Genomic DNA, 20,670 nt, shown 5'->3' with positions numbered 1-20,670 from the left:
CCTTTCTGTATTTTCATTGTTAGTGTATAAGAAAGCCACTGAATTCTGTACATTGACTTTGTATCCTGCCACGTTACTGAATTGCTGTATGAGTTCTAGTAGTTTGGGGGTGGAGTCTTTTGGGTTTTTCATATAAAGAATCATGTCATCTGCAAAGAGAGAGTGTGTGACTTTTTCATTACCAATTTGGATACCTTTTATTTCTCTTTGTTGTCTGATTGCTGTTGCTAGCACTTCTAATAATATGTTGAACAAGAGTGGTGAGAGTGGGCATTTTTGTCATGTTCCTGATCTCAAAGGGAAGGCTGCAAGCTTTTTCCCATTGAGGATGATATTTGCTGTGGGTCTTTCATAGATAGATTTGATGAAGTTCAGGAATGTTCCCTCTATCCCTATACTTTGAAGGGTTTCAATCAGGAATGGATGCTGGATTTTGTCAAATGCTTTTTCAGCATCAATTGAGAGGACCATGTGGTTCTTCTCTCTTTTCTTATTAATTTTTTCTATCACATTGATTGATTTGCGAATGTTGAACCATCCTTGTAGCCCAGGGATGAATCCCACCTGGTCATGGTGGATGATCTTTTTAATGTGCTGTTGGATCCTGTTTGCTATCTTGTTGAGAATCTTAGCATCCATATTTATCAGGGATATTGGTCTGAAATTCTCCTTTTTGGTAGGGTCTTTGCCTGGTTTGGGGATCAGGGTAATGCTGGCTTCATAGAAAGAGTCTGAAAGTTTTCCTTCTGCTTCAATTTTTTGAAACAGCTTTAGGAGAATAGGTATTATTTCTTCTTCAGAAGTTTGGTAGAATTCCCCAGGGAATCCGTCAGGTCCTGGGCTCTTGTTTTTTGATCACTGCTTCAATCTCGTTACTAGATATCGGTCTATTCAGGTTGTCAATTTCTTCCTGGTTCAATTTTGGGAGTTGATAGCTTTCCAGGAATGCATCCATTTCATCTAGGTTGCTTAGCTTATTGGCATATAACTGTTAATAATAACTTCTGATGATTGTTTCTACTTCCTTGATATTAGTTGTGATCTCTCCCTTTTCATTCATAATTTTATGAATTTGGGCTTTCTCTCTTTTCTTTTGGATTAGTGTGGCCAATGGTTTATCAATCTTATTGATTCTTTCAAAAAGCCAGCTTCTAGTTTCATTGATACATTCTACTGTATCTCTGGTTTCTACCTCATTGATCTCAGCTCTAATCTTGATTATTTCCCTTCTTACGTGTAGAGTTGGTTTGATTAGTTGTTGATTCTCCAGTTCTTTAAGGTGTAGAGACAGCTGCTGTGTTCTGGATTTTTCAGTATCTTTAGGGAGGCTTGGCTGGCTATGTATTTCTCCCTTAGGACCGCCTTTGCTATATCCCATAGGTTTTGGACCAAAGTGTCTTCATTCTCATCGGTTTCCATGAATTGTTTCAGTTCTTCTTTGATCTCCTGGTTGATCCAAGCATTCTTAAGCAAGGTGGTCTTTAGCGTCCAGGTGTTTGAGTTCCTTCGGAACTTTTCCTTGTGTTTGAGCTCCAGTTTCAAAGCATTGTGATCTGAGAATATGCAGGGAATAATCTCAGTCTTTTGGTATCAGTTGAGTCCTGATTTGTGACCCAATATGTGGTCTATTCTTGAGAAGGTTCTATGTGCACTTGAGAAGAATGAGTATTCTGTTGTTTTAAGGGTGGAATGTTCTGTATATATCTGTGAGGTCCATCTGGTCAAATGTGTCATTCAATGCTCTTGTTTCTTTATTGATTTTCTGCTTCGATGATCTGTCTATTTCTGAGAGAGGCGTGTAAAGATCTCCTACTATTAATGTATTCATATCACTATGACTCTTTATCTTGATTAACAGTTTTCTTATGTAATTGGCTGCTCCCATATTGGGGGCATAGATATTTACAATTGTTAGATAATCTTGGTGGATAGTCCCTTTAAGGATTGTGTAGTGTCCTTCTGTATCTCTGACTATAGTCTTTAGTTTAAAATCTAATTTATCTGATATGAGAATCGCTACCCCAGCCTTCTTTTGAGGCCCATTGGCATGAAAGATGCTTCTCCATCCCTTCACTTTCAGTCTGGGTGTATCTTTAGGTTCAAAATGAGTCTCTTGTAGACAACATGTGGACGGGTCCTGTCATTTTATCCAATCTGCAACCCTGTGCCATTTTATGGGCACATTTAGGCCATTCCCATTGAGAGTGATTATTGATAGATACGTTTTTATTGACATCGTGTTACCTTTGAAGTCTTTCTATCTGTAGATTGTCTCTATATTTCTGTTCAATGCTATTCTTAGGAGTTTTCCTTTTTTATAGAACCCCTCTTAATATTTCCTGCAGTGTTGGCTTGGTGGTTGCATAGTCTTTTAAGCCTTGCTGATCTTGGAAACTCTTTATCTCTCCATCCATTTTGAATGTCAGTCTTGCTGGATAAAGTATTCTTGGCTGCATGTTTTTCTCATTTAGTGCCCTGAATATATCTTGCCAGCCCTTTCTGGCTTGCCAAGTCTCTGTGGACAGGTCTGACGTTATTCTGATGGGCTTTCCTCTGTAAGTAAGGAGCCTCTTTGTCCTAGCGGCTTTCAAGAGATTATACCTACAATTATGATTCCTCAATTTGACTATCAGATGCCTTGATGTTTTTCTGGAATCTGTAATCTTGGGTGGAGACTGTTCGGCCTCTAGTACATGAACGCTGGTTCCATTTGCGAGATTGGGAAAATTTTCATGAAGAACTTGTTCCACTATATCTTCTAGATTTCTTTCTTTCTCCTCCCCTTCAGGGATTCCAATAATTCTGACGTTGGAATGTTTCATGGCATCATTTATTTCCCTGATTCTGTTTTTGTGGTTTTTAAGCTTTTTGTTCCAGGCTTCCTCTTGATCCTTTCTCTCTATCTGTTTGTCCTCCAAATCACTAATTCTATTTTCTGTCTCAGTTACCCTAGCTTTGAGAGAATTTATATTAGATTGGAACTCATTGAGAGCATTGTGAACCTCAGCCTGGTAGCTTTTAGCTCTGCCCTAACATTGTGAATGTCCTGTCTGAGCTTTCAGCTCAGCCCTAATCAATTCCGTTTGGTCATCCATGGCTTTCTCTAACCTAGCTATTGCCTGGATAATTGTTAGCCTGAATTCTCTTTCTGACATATTGTCTATGTTGATAGCCATTAGCTCTGTTGCAGAAGGTCCATCCTCTGTATTTTTCTTCTGTTGGGCATTCCTCTTCCTAGTCATTTTGGTGAGAGATGGCTGAATAGATGTAGTTGGATGTATCGACCGTAGTGCAGTCAGGGTGCACACTGGAACACTTATGAGCAATCAGGATTCCCCACCCAAATGAGAGAAAAAAGAAAAGAAAAAGAAAAAGAGAGAGAGAGAGAAACAGGAAAGAAAGGGAAGATGAAAGAGAAGGTTCAGCCCAAATGGGTCCCAAGGTAAGATTTATGAGGTATAAAAACAAAAACAGACAAACAAAAAGACTGATAAAAGTATATAACAAGAGAAAAAAGAATATATATCTCAGGCTCTGCAAATAAAGGAAGAACCTTGTTGAAAAGAACCCCAAGTGTAAGATTTATATACTATCAGGACAAACACAAAAACACAGAAACACTGGTGGAAGAAAAAGATGAGAGAGTGGTTATAAATTCTCAGTGTGGGTGAGGAAGGTTGTTTTGATCCTTCCTGGATGTATCTTGATATCTTTGTTAAAGGACTCAACTTTCCTAGGATAAAGGGGGATTAAAAATTGGTGTACCTATAGGAGTAGTATTGATTGGGGAAAGGGGATTACTTTAAAGTTTAACTCTATATGAATATTAGAAAAGAAATTAAAAAAGGAATAAACTAGACTAAACTAAACTAAAATTTAAAAAAAAAGAAATTCAAAAATTAGAAATGCAAAAGAAAAACGCAAAAAGAAAAAAGGTGTATGTATCAGAAAGTTAAGGTTAGAAGGTTACTATGGAATTTGATGTACTGAACAGCTCGCTGTGATAGTAAATAGGTTAAAAAATTATCTATACAAAAAAAATGAGCCAGAATAGTGGGAACAAATTAAAAATAAAAGTTGTCCTATGAAGTAGTGGTAGTTCTCTTGTAGTCTTTTTTTTTCTTTCCTGGTTGATTTTCTGGGGGAGGGGCCTGCCACGTGGGTTTTCAGTTAATGATGTTCCCTGAGTTAAGTCCTCCAGTCCCCCTCAAGGCCTGAGGAACCCGGTTTTTTCAGGCTTTTGTTCTCTGGATGTTTTTATGTTTGTTCAATTTTTTTTTTTTCTCTTGCCTTGACCGCCTTTGATGGTTTTCGTAGGTTTAGAGGAAAGCAAACTGCACCCTGATCTCCCTCTCAGAGAGAAGCCTCAGTCTGTTCTTCTGTGGGTGTTGCAGAGCCCATATAAATTTCCCCTTGGCTGCCGGCAGGGCAGGTTCTGAGTTGTGGTCCCCGGCGACGCAGGATCTTCTGCTTGTACCCAAAACCACAGCAGTGGTGGGTATCTGGGCAGCTCCAGATTGCCAGAGAGGTTCCAAGCAGCCATCGCAGACTGAGATTTTCCCACTGGCCCGGGCTGGGAGTGCCTGGTCTTTCTGGGTCTAAGAGCGCCCAGCTTGCGTGCACCTTTTGGGGGAGGCTGTGGGTCACGCGCGCATCTCAGGCTCTGAGAACGGGGCACAAGTCCGAAAGCACCAGGCTGGGCCTTCCTGCACCTCTCTCAGGGGAGAGTTTGGGGGCGCATCTTTCGCTCTGAAACAATGGTGCAGGTCAAAGAGCGCCAGCTGGGCCTTTGTACCTCTCTCAGGGGAGGATGAGGAGTGCATGCATCTCAGGCTCTGCAGCAGGGCTCATGCATTCTGCCCTCTGGCGTGGCTCCCATCCCCTCATGGGAGCCAGGCCCCCAAGCGCTGGTGGCTCAGGGACCAAGGCCTGGTTTCTCCGCTGCACTCTCTCTGACTCAGCGCCAGGGGAAGCTGTCCTGGGACCAGGGACTTAAGCCCCTGTCCCTAGCCGCCCCAATTCCCACAATTCCCCCCCCCCCCCGCCCCGATCCTTTGCTCTTTTGGAGTGCTTTCAACCAGTCTCCAAGTTAATGCTGGTCCCCAGATGCAGGACACTCTTGGATTGGGGTATTACTTTCCACCGGGTCACCTCTGGTGGCTCCCTCCCCCTTTTGTTTATCTTCGAATATCTTCTGCTGTTCCCAGTCCGCTTTACCTGCCCACTGGCGTTGTCTGCCCCTGTAGAGATCCACACGTGTATAATTCTGATCTCAGGCTGATCTCATGGGTGATCAGAGTTCTTTGGTAGGTAATCAGCTCACTTTAGGGTACAGGTTGAAAGGTGCCTCCTCCTACTTCCCTGCCATCTTGTTCCCCCTGTATTGTACCTTTAATTGTCAAGTGGATATGGAAAAATTTACTTCAGAACCATGGACAGAGTAAACCCAACATTCACCGGGAGTTCAGGGAGTCATTTTTGTATGACCTTATTGTGTTGGCGCCCACCTTAATTCTTCTCCCCTTTGCTTAGAAGGAAATATTTTCCACATATAACCAGACGCATTATACTTCCAATAAAGAGCTTCCAGGGATAGTAACATTTCTGTTTACCTGAGATGTGCAAATTCATCAAAAACTTTCTAGAAGAATCTTAATATAATTACTGAAAGGATACATTTGAAACAATATTTTTGTAGTTCTGGAAAACAAAGCAAAATAAAACAAACTGGCATTTGCAGAGTATGAAAGTTTTCCCTTGTTCACTGAACACTCCACGTGTACAGTGCGAACGACACAGTTTATGTTTCTAACACTCAAATGAGACTCACCATTTTTGGCCAAGATAACAGAGAGGTATTTGTTGTAGAAAGAGTCCACATAGAGCAGGAGGCTTGGGGTTTGCAGTGTCTGGAAGCTGAATGTGATCCTCTCTCTAGCTAACGTCATGTCCCCATGGAATGAAGCAGCGTGGGGGCTGGAGTTTGTACTTAATGGATAAAATTCATGAAAATTGTAAGTCACGGAGGACCCAGCTCCAAAGTGTGCAGAAACCTCTGAAACGATAGGCACATGTTTAAGTTAAAAAAGATTAAGGGTTAATTTTAGGTATACTTATGGACCTTTGAAGTATTTTAATTTCTAGGACATTTTAATAGATGAAAAGGCAGAGGATGATGAAACAAGCACTCACACATCTCAGAAGCCATAGCTTCCTTGGTTGTTGCAGTTTTATGACTGCCCTCAGTAAGTCTGAATGTTGAAACTGCCTCTGCTCCTTCCTCAGTGGAACATGGTCTAAACAGGCACAGACATCTGCTCAAGCTTCTGTTTCCTTCCTGCATTTTCCTTGGTGTTAGTCTTTTACTTTGCAGGTAGCAATCTCGCCCAGCAATGATGAAGGCTGGACATGGAAGGTTCTTTCCCTCCAGACTACCACCAAGTGTCCACTCGTGTCAATATTTTGATGGAAAAGCAAAGCAGTGTTTGTGGCATCACTGCGAATTTGAGAGAGGGAAGAAACTGTTCAAAATCCTCCCTAATCTGTTTATGAGAGAGTGTCCTTGGCCTTCCACATAAGATGGGGCCCTGTGTGTGTGTGCATGTGGTTGGGGTCAGGGCCTAGGTAGTTTAGCCACTGGGAGTCCCTGCATCTCCATGGCTACAGCAGGTACCCCCCTCCTGGCATGGCCCTCATATCACCTCCCTGCAAACCCACACCAAGACCACCTGAGAGTTCTTTCCTTGTTGCTCACCAGGGGGACCTCTAGGGTGATGTATATCAGCAAGAAGACCTTCAGGCTTCATTTTGTGAATATGGATACAGAGCCATATAGGAGGGGAAATACCTTCTTAGTGGAGCTCAATGAGCTATAACTAGGGACAATAAACACATCCACTTAAAATGTAAAATTTGCAGAGTGTTAGGAGATGAGCATACCCATGAAACAACATCCACAGTCAATATTCAGAACATTTCCAATTTTCTTCTGCCCTTTGTGATTCTTGACACAAAGAAGCACAATTCAGTTTCTTCCTTAGGCCCCATATTGAGGCAGCCACTGGTTTGCTTTCTGTTACTCTAAGTTAATTCTAGAATTTCATATAAATGGAATCATACATTATGGTTTTTTAATTTTTTTTGTCTCAAGCTAATATTTATATAGCATGGGTTAAGTGTCAAGTTTTAAGTGTCAGCCCCATTTATGAATTCTCTATTCTTTTCACCATAACTTGTTCTTTTTAAAATGCTTTGGGGGCGCCTGGGTGGCTCAGTGGGTTAAGCCGCTGCCTTCGGCTCAGGTCATGATCTCAGGGTCCTGGGATCGAGTCCCGCATCGGGCTCTCTGCTCAGCGGGGAGCCTGCTTCCTCCTCTCTCTCTCTGCCTGCCTCTCTGCCTACTTGTGATTTCTCTCTGTCAAATAAATAAATAAAATCTTTAAAAAATAAAATAAAATAAAATAAAATGCTTTGGAAATCCAAGGCCTTATGCATCTCCATATAAAATTTAGAATTAATTTACAATGCTGTTGAAATATCAGTGGGAGTGTTGAATCCACATAACAGTTTGGTAATAAATGATATAGTGATAGTAATGAGTGATCCAGTTCATTGACATGGTATGTTCATCCATTTCTTTAGATGTTAATTTCTTTTAGTCATTTTCCGTGGACAGGTCTTACACTTACTTGCTCCACATGTCTGTAACTATTTCATGTTTTTGAATTATATTGCAAATACAATCTTTTTAAAAGTTTTTCCAGTTGTTCATAACTAGTATATAAAAATTAACTTGAATTTTGTATATTGACTTTGTATTCTGTGACCTTACTAAACTCCCTCATTAAATCTAGTAGGTTTCTGTGAATTGTCTATATTTTATATAGATGATTATATCCTCCATGACTAAAGAGAGTTTTATTTCTTCTTTCTAAAATGTACAGTCTTTTTTTTTTTTTTTTAAAGATTCTACTTATTTATTTGACAGAGAGAGATCACAAGTAGGCAGAGAGGCAGGCAGAGAGAGGAGGAAGCAGGCTCCCTGCTGAGCAGAGAGCACTATGTGGGGCTCCATCCCAGGACCCTGGGATCATGACCTGAGCTGAAGGCAGAGGCTTTAACCCGCTGAGCCACCCAAGTGCCCCTAAAATGTACAGTCTTTATGGCCTTTCCTTGACTTATTACAATGGCTAAGACCTCAAACATATTGGAAGAAGTGATGGGAACAGAAATCTTTGCTTTCTTCGGTTGCAGAGGGAAAACATTTTGCACCACTGCATATGTTAGTGATATGATGTTAGGTTTCTTTTGTTCAGTTAGGAAGATACCTTATATTCCCAGATTTCATAGTGAACTTGTCAAATGTTATTTTCTTTCTTCTTCTTTTTTTTTCTTATCTTTTTTTTTTTTTAAGATTTTATTTATTTATTTGACAGACAGAGATCACAAGTGGGCAGAGAGGCAGGCAGAGAGAGAGAGAGGGGAAGCAGGCTCCCTGCTGAGCAGAGAGCCCAATGCAGGGCTCGATCCCAAGACCCTGAGATTATGACCCGAGCTGAAGGCAGAGGCTTAACCCACTGAGCCACCGAGGTGCCCCTCAAATGTATTTTCTGTATATACTTCACTGATTTTCTCTTTTATTCGGTTGATATAAGGTCTTTCTTGAGATTTTTAAAACCTAAAACAGCATTGCACCTTTTGGATTAATCCCACTTATTCATGTATTTTTTCCTATAGTGTTTGATTTGGTTTGGTGATTTTTTTTATTAAGTGTTTTGGTGTTAGTATTCATGAGTGTATTTCTGTAGTTTTTTTGAGTGTTTTGTTTCTTGTAAAATCTTTGTTTGATTTTAGTATCAAACTATTAGAAGGCTCATGAATTGCATTGGAAAATGCTCCTCCTCCCTTCGTCCTCTAACAGCCTGCATCAGACTGGAATTATCTTTCCTGTAGAAATTGCTAGCAAATAGCTTCTGGTCCTGGAATTTCCTTTGTGGGAAGAACTTTAATTAGAAATTCAATTTCTGTAGTAGTTGTAGGTTATTGAGATTTTATATCTATTATGCTTTGGTTTGGTAATTTGTGTCTTTCAAGAAACGTGTCCATTTAATCTAAGTCTGGAAATTTATTGTCATAATGCTGTCAATATTGTCAATATTTCATTGTTATCCTCTTAATTTTTGTACCATATTCTTTGGTATTTTTAATTTCTGATATTTATAATTTTTGTCCTTGTTCCTTTTTTCTTGGGCATTGAGTTAAAAATTTATCAATTTTATTGATCTCTTCTATGAATTAGCTTTTAATTGCATTGACATAGTTATATAATGCTAGCTATTTTAATCATGATTGCATTGATTTTTTTCCTTTGCCTATTTTTATTTCATTAATTTTTGCTTCATTTTTATTATCTCTTCTACTTTCTTTGATTTCATTTTGTTCTTTCTTTAAATTCCTAAATTGGAAACTTATATAATTGATTTTATACCTATATTGTTTTCTAATAAAATATTTTATAGTCATAAATTTCCCATTAAGTAATACTTAAGTTGTATAACTCAAATTTTAATATGGTATATTTTTATTTCTACCTAAAATATTTTTTAGTTTCATTTATGAGTCTTCTTTGACTCAATGGTTGTCTAGAATTAAAGTATTTAATTAGTGATATTGTCAGAAGATTTTGAGACTCTTGAAAATTTTTTCATTTTTTTCTATTCTTCCAATGGAGTATTTTTATTGTCTTACTGTCAAGTTCACAGGTTCCTTCCCCTGTTGAGCTCATCTGGTTATAAATATTTTTTAAAACTGCAGTAATTGTATTTTTATGCTCTGATATTCCTGCCAGTTTTTTAATATGATTTTCTTTGGTCTGTTGAAGTTGTGTATATGTTTGTTGATAACTTCTTTTCTTTGTTTCTCTGAATTTGATTCCATTGATGAATATGATATAATCATGACTCAATGTCTTTGTCTGCTGAAACAAACAAACAAACAAAAGGCCGTACTCAGAGTCAATTCCTATTAACTACATTTTCCCCCTGAGTATGCAACATAATTTCTTGATTTTTTTACACATTCAGTACTTTTTGAAAACTAGACAATGTTGATAACTCATTGTAAATGTTCTTAATTTTGTTGGTTCTTGTTTCTATTTTTCTGTGGTTGCTGCTGTTCGTTCCAGGAGGTGAACGGCATGCCTGCACCCCCATTTCAGCCTGGTCTCCCCAGGCATGCCTCCCTTGCATCTCTGCCACCGTCCCACGTCTGGAGGTCTTCCTGAGTCTGCCCATGTGGGTGTTCGCCAAGGGTTTGAGTGAAGACCACGAGCAAATCTGGGGACTCATCCGCTCTGGTCTCCTTGTGTCCAGTGCTTGGCTTCTCATCCCCGCAGCTGTCCGTGAGGCCACTCGACTCTGTCAACAGGGCTACAAGTGGATTTTGCCTGCGAAGGTGAAACGTGACCTGGAATGAGGCTACCCATTACTGTCACACATTCGTCTTCACATATCGCTTTTCTGTGACTGTGCTTCCGCCATTTCTAGGCTGTTTATTCTTCTGAAAATCAAGAACTGATCCAGTTTGGTTCCCAGGTTTGTTCTCTATAACCCAGGGGCTTTTAAGGTCAAAGGGTAACAGCTCAGAGATTCCTGAATGGAGGTGTTGACATTTATTTTGGTGAGCATGGATTTTAGTTAGATTCTGTGAGTGTCTATGAAAGCATAAACCTCATAAGAACATTCCAAGAATTGTGTCCCTCTACAATCAGCTCGGTCATTTTTCAATGAATGGCTTGTGACCTCTCAGAATGAGACTAAAAAGATTCTGTCATTTTCACTGTAATAAGAGGTCATCAGTAAACCTCGGAGCAAAATGTTTAAGTGGATCTGTTTCAGCTATCTTAGTACAAATGGGAAATGTATTTATTATGTCAATAAAATATATTTTTGGAGGAAAATTCTTCCCGTACAACTTGAAGCCATTACTTTATGTAATAATATTAAAATAACCAGAGCTGCACAAGACAGACTTCCAACACGTGTTATCTCAGAGCACAGGCCCGAGGTAGGAGTAAGGAGGCTCAAACGGTGTTTCTGGAAAAATCACAGAACTAACGTTAGATTTCACAGTCGTTGGCCCTCAATAAAATGAGATTAGTTGTAAAAGAGTGATTTGCAGAAGGAATTTGGGAACTGAATACATTCATGGAACGACGGAGGAGAAGAGGCTCAGGGTCCACACACCCCCGCAGCCCCCTCCTCCCAGCAGGTCCACACTCACCCTGTGTGCAGAAGGGCCCCGAGAAAGCAGAGAGCTCGCAGTCGCAAGAGAACCCCCGGGGTCTCTCCTGGCAGTGCCCCCCGTTGTGACACAGATGCCCGTAGGTGCTGCAGTGCCCCGGACAGCCAGGCTGCACCCCCGGGGTGACCTGTGCCCTCTCCTCCAGGTCCAGCACCTTCCCGTTCAGCTGCAAGGATCGGATGCACCCCAGGAAGCCTCTCTGTCTGGTGGCCGTGCCTCCTGAAACAGAGCACAAGATGAGGTCCAGACCCGGTGCAGCCAGGGCTCTACGGGAAGACGCAAAACTGGGGCCCTCAAACACCATTATGAACAGATAGAATTTTCAAAATGTAAATTTTGACACAGTTGGGAGAAATTCAAGGACACTGAAAAAACTTTTTTAAAACAGCTTGACTTTGCTTAATGTTTATTCTAAACAGATTTCTTGTTAGTTAACTGAGGAATTTATTTTTAAGTTAGTTTTATTAGAATATAGAGCGGGACTTAATAAAACATCAATATTGTTGTAATGATGATAATGGAATGTGGTGGACATTGATATGATTAGCTAAAACATAAGAATCTTTTTAAGCATAAAACCCCAGATGTCCTTTTACAGCAATAGTGGAATAATGGGACTGGATTTGCTCTCCCACCTTGAAAATAACTTAAAGAACCAGAACAATGTCAAGCAACAGTTCTGAAGGCACTGGGCGCGTGGACATAAATGGCAGTCAACCCCGGGCATGAGAAAATAACACGTCAAGCTCTCCCATCACTCCAGCTTTCTGCCTGGGGAGTTTGGGGGCCGATGTCACTTGTCTCCCCAGTGAACTCGGCAGGTCTGCAGAGGGCCCCGCCAGAGCATTGACCTCAGCGTTTGCCAACACTATTTGTGAGGAAACATAGCTAAAGGGGATGATAGCCCACGTTCATGAACTGGGAGAGGAAATGGCAAAACGTTTTTACCACCCAAAGCAATCTACAGATCAGATGCAGTCTCTACCAGAAACCCACTGGCATTTTCACAAAGAGAAAAAAAAAATCCAAAAAATCTTACATACCCCAAAGAACTCCAATGCAATCTTTAGATCATGCCTTCTGATTTCAAATTATGTGACAAAGCCACAGGGATCATCAAAGGTTATGGGCATAAAGAGAAGTAAAAAGACCAGTGCAGCAGAATAGAGAGCCCAGAATTAAACTCACACAAATCATACGCACTCAAATAATCTTCAACAAGGGCACCAAGAATACAAATGAGGAAAAGATAAGCTCTTTAATAAATGGTGTTGGGAAACTGGATCCACGTGCAAAAAAACCATAAAAAAACCAAAAACATGTAGTTGGACTCTTACCTTACACCATAAACAAAAATCAACTCAAAATGTATTGAAGACTTAAATATAAGATCTGAAACTATAAAACACCTAGAAAAAAACATAGGTAAAAAAAATCCTTGGCCTCTGTCTTGGCAATGATATTTTTGTAAGACACCAAAACACAAACATTAAAAGAAAAACAATCAAACTAAAAAGCTTCTGCCCAGCAAAGGAAACAACCAACAAATTGAAAAAGCAGCCTACAGACTGGGAGCAAATATTTGTAACACATATATGGTGTAGGGTTAATATGCAAAATATATAAGGAACTTCTACAACTTAATAGCATAAAACCAAAATCACCTGAGTATATATGGGCAAAGGCTCTGAACAGACCTTTCTCCAAGAAGGCATGCAGACAGCCGGCATGTACATGAGAAGGAGCGCCGCACCACTAATGACCAGGGACGTGTGGAGCAAAGCCGTAGTGGTTTATCACCTCACAACTGTTAGAGTGGGTTTTACTGAAAGGACAGAGCTAACAGATACTGGGGAGGATGTGGAGAAAGGGGACGCGGTTGGTAGGAAGGCAAACTGGTGCAGCCACTGTGGAAGACAGTAGGGAGTTTCCTCGAAAGTTAAAAATAGGATTACAATATGACCCGTTAATTACTCTTCTCTGCATATATCCAAAGGAACTGAACTCAGTATCTTGAGGACATACCTGCACGCCCATGTTTATTGCAGCAGCCAAAATAGGAAACCAACAGAAATGTCCATAAATACCTCACATTAGATATGAAAATGTGGTATATTATTCAACCTTAAAAAAGAAGGAAATCCTGTCATTTGTAAGAGCGTGAGTGGGTGTGGAGGACATTATACTAAATGAGATACAAAGAGAAAAACAAATGCTCTCTCATCTCATTCATATGTGGAACCCAGAATCATCAAACTCATGGAAACAGAGTGTAGTGTAGTGGCCATCAGAGCCCCAAAGGGGGGGATGGGGGAGGAAATGGGGGGTTACTGGTTGAAAACACCAAGTTTCAGTTATGAGAGATAAATAAGTTCTAGGGATCTAGAGCTAACAACACATTTTGTATCCTTAACATTTTTAAGAGGTTAGATCTTCAAATGGGCAAACAAAGTCAAAAGTTGAAATATATCGGGAGGATATTGTTTGATAAATCGTCAAACTAGAGATTAAATCCTTCTGCTCAATTGTTTCAGAAATCCTGAAATTTTATTTATACCGTAGCCCACCTTTTATTTTTCTGATCAAAGTAGGTAAGAAAATGAGTTCCTAAAATGAAGATCAAATTTCTCTTATTTCACAATCTAGAAATAAATTGCATTTTGAGAAAATGTTTTCAAAAATGTGTATATTGTGCTTATGTAATTAATCTCCCATAATCAATACCTACAGTTATTTGCATTAAAGAATCAAGCTCAGACATGAGACTGCTTTCCACTAAGGGATTCCGAAGAGATCGAAGTCTCCAAAATGCATGTACCAATGGCAACTGCCCAGAGCAGTAGGAGGCAAAGCAGCGGGTGGGGCAGAGATATCTGGACACAGCACCGTGCTGTCTTCAGAGGCTCCCCTCTTGGGCTGGATCACATGTGGGACGGCATGTGGAAAGAACTGACTCTGTGTGGAGAATAGCTTCTGTTTTCCCAGAAAAGTGCCCCAGCCACTGATGGTCGGGGCTGGCGTGTTTGCACAGTGTGAGGCTTACCCTCCCTGAAACAGTCCCAGTGGGACGGACAGGACACAGTGCAGGAAAGCCCGGGGCAGACTATGCACAGAGGGCTGAAGACCATGTGTCTCCATTGTTCAAGGTTCTCAGGCTATTTCCGATGTTTTAAATTCTTTGAAAACAGCCTACTACAGCATGGCAACTTCAGGAGGTCAGACACTGGCGCAGAACCGTGTCTGAGATCTTACTTTCGAACACTAATCAGTGCTTCAAAGATTTAGGATTAACTAACCCAGTGTAACAAATGAGAGATAAAAGTGGGGTTCAAAGAAATTTCAATCACTAGAAACAAAACATAAGAAGTGAAAATATCCCATGATATTTGAGGGATTTTATGTCTTATTTATATTTACTCAATTAAAAAAAAATCTTTATAAACGTTGTTCAAGTTTGGCCAAGTGACCACAGTTCAGGAGTCTGGTACAGTGCCTTAGGTATAGAAATTTCAATAAATATATCTCCAATAACATAAAATGGTAGTGGCACCTGGCTGGCTCTGTCCGTTAAGCGACCAGCTGGATCTCAGCTCAGGTCTTTTGTTTGTTTGTTTGTTTACTTTTTAAATTTCTTTGCAGTGTTCCAGAATTCATTGTTTGTGCCCCACATCCAGTGCCCCATGCAATACATGCCCTCCACAATACCCACCACCAGGGTCACCCAACCTCCCACCTGCCCCCACTCCAAAACCCTCAGTTAGATCCTCAGAGTGCACAGTCTCTCATGGTTTATCATCCCCTCCAACTTCCCCCAACTCCCTTCTGAGCTCAGGTCTTGATCTCAAGGCTGGGTGTTCAAGCCCCATGAACAAAAAGTAGAAAAGAGCAAATAAAGTAGAAAAGAGCAAAACAATTATACAGAAAATAGGAAAAACTGTGTTTGTGAAACATCAGGGTAAGCTTCCTCTTTTGGGTAGGAGCCTGTAAGACAACGAGGCAGTTGGGATCCTGGGAATCTGGTTCAAACTGAGACTGGTTGATATTTCATTAATAGTTGGAGATTATTTTTCATTTGTCAGAGTTTATAATAAATAAACAGTATCCTTATTCATTTGAAATGCGTGGAGTGGTCACAGAAGGGCTAATCCCTCCGTCTTACTGATGCCCCATCCCAGTGAAGCCGTTCCTGAACAACACATGGGAAAAGGAAAACCAAGCGGCCAGCGCAGTGGCAGCCCCACAGGGCTTGTGCGGAGTGATGCCAGTGGGGGCTGAAGGGGTCAGGGAGGAGACCACGATGCCCACTGATGGGGTGGGGGTGTCAAGGTGTGTGCTTGACACCCCTTGCTCCTGGCCCTCTCGCTGTTTCCGGGGGGCCCCGGAAGTGGGAGCCGCTGATGTTTGCCTCACTGCTGGGCACGAAGTGGCCAGAGCAGCGCCCGCTGCTTGTCCCTTGGGAGTCAGACTCAGGGAGGTCAGTGCCTGACACCCCGGGGCAGCGAGTTGGCTCCTGGGTCCACACTGGGGACAAAGGCACTTTGTTGCCGTGCCAGGAGGTCAGCGTCCAGCATGAGAAACCCGGCTGCTGGAGCCTGGAGCTGCCCGATGGGGCTAACGGAAGTGGGGGCTGGTGCGGAGCTACCGTCCCACCCCTGCCTCGCCTGTCCCCTTTCCTTGGAGTCATCCACCCCACTGCACACACCCCAGGCTTGGGAAGGGTGCCGGGTTACACTCACCCACAAAGAGCTGGCTGTTGAGCTGCAGTCGCATGTGCCCGTCTTCGGGGGCTGTGTGTGTTCCGGGTGGGAGCAGGTCCACCTGCAGCCAGGCTTCCTTGATGTTCCTCTCGGCCCGGACCAGGTGCCACCGGTCGTCATTGAGGGGGCCGGGCGCCCGCACTGTGACCTCACAGGGCCCGTTCCCGACATCAAAGGAAAAGGCCACTTCTCTTGGGGCTGGAAACACGACACATGGGAGGGTGGAAGCCGTTTCCCAGAGGGGCCTTGGGGACACAGGGGAGCGGCCCTCCCTCCAACCACGGGCAGTAGAGTATGTTTCCAGGTAGACCAGAGGGCAAAGGGATCTTGTACTTGAGAAAATAATGATTTTTAAAAATGTGATTCAGAATGTGTTAATTCACTTTGATTTGTGCCAGATTGAAACCATAATTGCATGTGTAGGAAAAACTATAAAACATCTGGATTTTGTGTAGAACTTGGTCCAGACCTTCACGCATTTTATAACGTGAGCAAGCTGGGGGTGCACGGATGTCTGCGGCAGGCCGCTTGGGGGTCTGCTGAGTACCCTGTGGCGGAGTTAGCTGAGCTCGAACCCTTTCTGCCCCTGGATGAGTGTTTCTCAGACTGGACCCTCTGTGGACTGGTGCTTCCACTGGCTGTCATGTGCATCACTGCTCCCGCTGGGCAGAGGGCACAGACCTGCAGGACTGGACCTGAGTCTCAGGCTGGAGCTGGTGGATGGAGGAAGAAGGTGCGTCCAGGCCTCCTTGATCAGTGACAAGGGGCCCCACAGAGTTTTCTGGAAACTTACAGCGTAGCTCCAAGCTGATGAAGTCTGTAATCCCCAGGTTCTCTAAGAACACCCCAGATGAAGCTCTCGTCTTGAAAAAGAAGGACACATCGGCGCTGAGCTCTGCATGTAGAGTGGGGAAGTGAAGGTATGAGGTTTCTGTGTGGAAGGAAGCCGAGTTCCAGAAGGATCCTAGGAGACAGAAGGGAAAGGTCACACTTTCAAAGCTGTGTTTGCTGTCCTGGCTGCCTTTTCCTGAGCGTGCCCACAAGATGCCTGAGCTGAGAGCTCAGTGGGAGTGGGGATCCATGAAGACCCTCTCCTCGTGGGGCAGGAGAGAGCGCCTTACAAACACACCACCCATTAGGGATGTCTCCTCTGCATCCAGGCAAGTCACTCTGATAACATTCTCCACAGTTTATCATCAGACCTTAACTCATCATTTGGAATGTTAAGCATGTTCATAGCTGAGTTTGAAAAAAATCCTGCAGAAATCCAAAGAGTTGCCCATCATAACCCCAGGGACTCAGCTGGTCCAAACTGTTCCAGCCTCACCAGGCTCGTTCCCCAGAATGCACACTCCCATCTTGACTGGGACGGAGAGGGGGAGACGCTCTACCAAGCTTGCTCCCAGACAAGCATTTTCCCCTGAGTCCTGATAAGATGGGTGGAAAGTAACCACCCACACTGGTTTTTGCCACAGCATCTCCTATCGCTCAAAGTCAATGAAAAATAAAGAAACTAAAACCTCTCAAAGATAAAAAGCTTCTTCCCAAGGATTAGCTCTTTGATGGAAATGAACTTCCAAAAACATGTGATCCTGTGATGCAGTGTGACTTGGAGCCACCCTCTGGTTGGGCTCCTCCGCACTTTTCTTCTGAGTTCCTATGTCCTGGCCTCCCTTTTGCTGGGGGTTGCCTCTTATTGAACCTGAGGTTGGGCATGGTGCACAGCCTGGGCCGTGATGACCCTGCGTCCCGGCTCTGAGGCCCCATACCTGACAGCACTCACGTCTGAATCACTTTTCCTGGAGCATACGCTCATGCATGGTCAGAAAACAGCCACCTCAAATACCTCTCCACTCCATGTCCAGAGGACAGACGCAGTCCTGGCTAGCCTCTGCACTGTGTGTCTCTAGCCAGCATCACCTCCTGCCAAGCTGGTCTGCTTTGCGGCTTTCTGGCTGGGGGTGGGGGCAAATCAAGATGTCAGTTCTCAGGTTTTCCTGGGACTCATGTGGAGCCAACAGCCCCTTTGCTAGCTTTCTGTGGAGATGCATTTTGGGAATGTTTTGTTTTTCTAGAGGATAATTAGGTAAGGTGAGGTAAGTTTTCCTCTGCACAGTTCTTCCCAGGGGCAGGTCCTGGTCTGGTTCATGAAGGAGATGGCAGGTGATTGCCAGTCACAGGGGTCTCTGCGGCCACACTCGGTGGGACCACACTGCTCTTCTAGCAGCGTGCTGACTTAGGACAGAACCAAAGAGAAAAGAAGGACTCTTCCCAAACACGAGCTGACTGGTCATTAAGAATGTTTGGGCTTAAAATCCCAAATTAGAGAAAACGGTTTTAAAGGTTTATCTTTTGCAGGGGGTACCTGCATCCCCATGTTCACAGCAGCAGTATCAACAATAGTCAAATTATGGAAAGAGCCCACATGTCCATCCACAGATGAACGGATAAAGAAGACGTGGTGTAAACATACAGTATTTACGCAGCCGTCAGAAAGGATGGAATCTTGCTGTTTGCAATGACATGGATGGTGTTATGGTGAGTGAAGTAAGTCAATCAGGGAAAGACAAATATCACATGATTTCACACGTGTGTGGAATTTAAGGAACAAAACGGATGAACATAGGGGAATAAAAAAGAGGCAAACCACAAAACAGACTCTTAACAACAGAGGACAAACGGGCCTGCTGGAGGGAGGTGGGCAGGGGATGGGCGATGGGCTAGATGGGGGATGGGCATTAAGAGGAGCACTTGTCATGAGGAGCACTTGGTGTTGTACGTAAGTGATTAATCACTGAATGCTATACCTGAAAAAACAACAACAAAAGCATATCTTTCATTTCATTTCAGTTTTGTAAGTAGACCAAAGGGAAGCTCTGGGGACTGGTTTAATCTAGTAGGCTAGAATCTGTTTCTCGTGGGCTACACGTTTCTGCAATGAGTGAGTCGGAGGGGGGGGCACCTCTCATCTTCTGTGTGGCTGAAGCCTTTGAACTAATATGGACACTATTTGGTCACCGAGCTCTTGTTGGTGGAACTGGACAAGGTGACCCAGTGCCCATCTATCGCCTGCACCCTCAGGGGCCTGGGTCCTCTGTGCCTTGAGTGTGAAGTCGGGGTCCAGGAACTCACGGGTGGGAGCCATGAGTTCTGTAGGAGCAGACCTACGTGGGCCCTGCTCTGGGGGGTCTGACAGGAAGGGCTGTGGGCCACCCAGGAAAGAGTCACATTATCATATGGACCTTAAAGGTAGGGATCTGATAACAGGCCTGCTTGAAGGCAACCTTTATCTCATGTGCATATAGATGGGTGTGTGCGGGTGCACCTGTGTGATATAGAATAGTTACTTACGTAAGAAAGTGATGTAGCATTACATATGTTTTTAATATAGATACGTATACAAAATGTACTGTATATATTATATATGTAACATTACTATATATACAATGTAACACATGGACTGTGTATCTGTAGACAGTGTGTGTGTCCTGTGCACACATGTGTGAGAAATATGGCTGTATAGACAGACACTGCCCAGTCAGGGAAATCAGCTCTGTCAGCCTGACTGGGTTAAGGCTGATTTCATAAATATTTTCTTTTCTAAGCTTTTATTTGACCTATTAATAAATTATCCCAATAATTATTACTTAAAAAGGAATAGAGACCATGTTAAAGGCACACTGTTTTTATAAAACAAAGATGTTTACTTTAAAAATTAAAAGTATATGAAAATAAAAAATCTGCTTCTCAAAAGTGGAAGTATAAATCACAAAATTGCTAAACTGACTGAGATTTTTCTAGCCAAATTCATCTTTCTGATCATTTAAGAGACTGTTAAACACAGCTTCTTAAGGAGAAAACACTAAGGGTTACTGCTTCAGCTTTGGGACATAAACCCTTATGTGTTCATCCAATACTTCAGTGGCTCCTCTTGAAATCTGTAATGTTTTTGAAAGTAACAATTGGGATCAAATATAAAGGAAAATGCACATGAAAACAGTGAACCATGGGGCTGGCTATAACGACAGTTCTGGTTTTAGGCCAGCTGGAAGGGAACACAGCTCATCACACGCATCACATGCAGGAGACCTGCTGCCCCGTGTGGGGGAGGCACCTGCAGACATTCGAGGAGCTCACAGAAGGAAGAATTACTCCTACAGCTATTCACATGGCAAGCAGACTGAGAAGCTACCTCAGGCTTCAGTGCCTGCGTTCCCTTCTGTGTCTGTGGGGAACTCCCCTAATGTTGGCAGCTGCTACGAAGCTTACTAGTGTTCCTAAGATACAACAGGTTCTTTACTATCTACGCACAGAGACATGTTTACTTTAAGGGCAGTTGGATCCAGCAGATCCAAAGCAGGTAGAAAGAAATAACCTCGGGCCCAGAGGTTCGCCAGCCCTCCCACCCTAGTTTAGGGGCAAGAGAAAACGTAAGTAACTCGCTGTGATGCTCCCATAGTTTTCTGCATGCACCCTGCCGTCTGCCATGAATTCTTGCATATCTGGGATGGAAGTGCTGTGGCTGAGTGGGGCTGGGGCCCAGGAGGTCTGACAGCCACTCCCACCTTCCTGTGCTGTCAGCCTCTTCCCTGCACATTTCCCAGTCTCTGGG

General features: G+C 42.9%; 1 protein-coding gene across 1 annotated transcript in view; it reads right to left on the bottom strand.

Annotated features, from left to right (window-relative positions):
• The window catches only part of LOC131827230 (contactin-associated protein-like 4), a 130,433-nt gene that overhangs the window by 10,393 nt on the left and 99,370 nt on the right, over positions 1–20,670 (bottom strand). The window contains exons 17-20 of the mRNA XM_059167384.1: positions 16,852–17,022; positions 16,038–16,256; positions 11,281–11,520; positions 5,831–6,055 (exon numbers count right to left, since the gene is read on the bottom strand). Of these exons, the coding sequence (XP_059023367.1) occupies positions 5,831–6,055; positions 11,281–11,520; positions 16,038–16,256; positions 16,852–17,022 (855 nt within the window). The remainder of the gene's footprint in view (positions 1–5,830; positions 6,056–11,280; positions 11,521–16,037; positions 16,257–16,851; positions 17,023–20,670) is intronic.

Source organism: Mustela lutreola, chromosome 3, assembly GCF_030435805.1.
Source record: "Mustela lutreola isolate mMusLut2 chromosome 3, mMusLut2.pri, whole genome shotgun sequence".
Classification (NCBI taxonomy): Eukaryota; Metazoa; Chordata; class Mammalia; order Carnivora; family Mustelidae; genus Mustela; species Mustela lutreola.
Note: the sequence above shows the minus strand (reverse complement) of the source record. Positions and strands in the feature narration are given on the sequence as shown.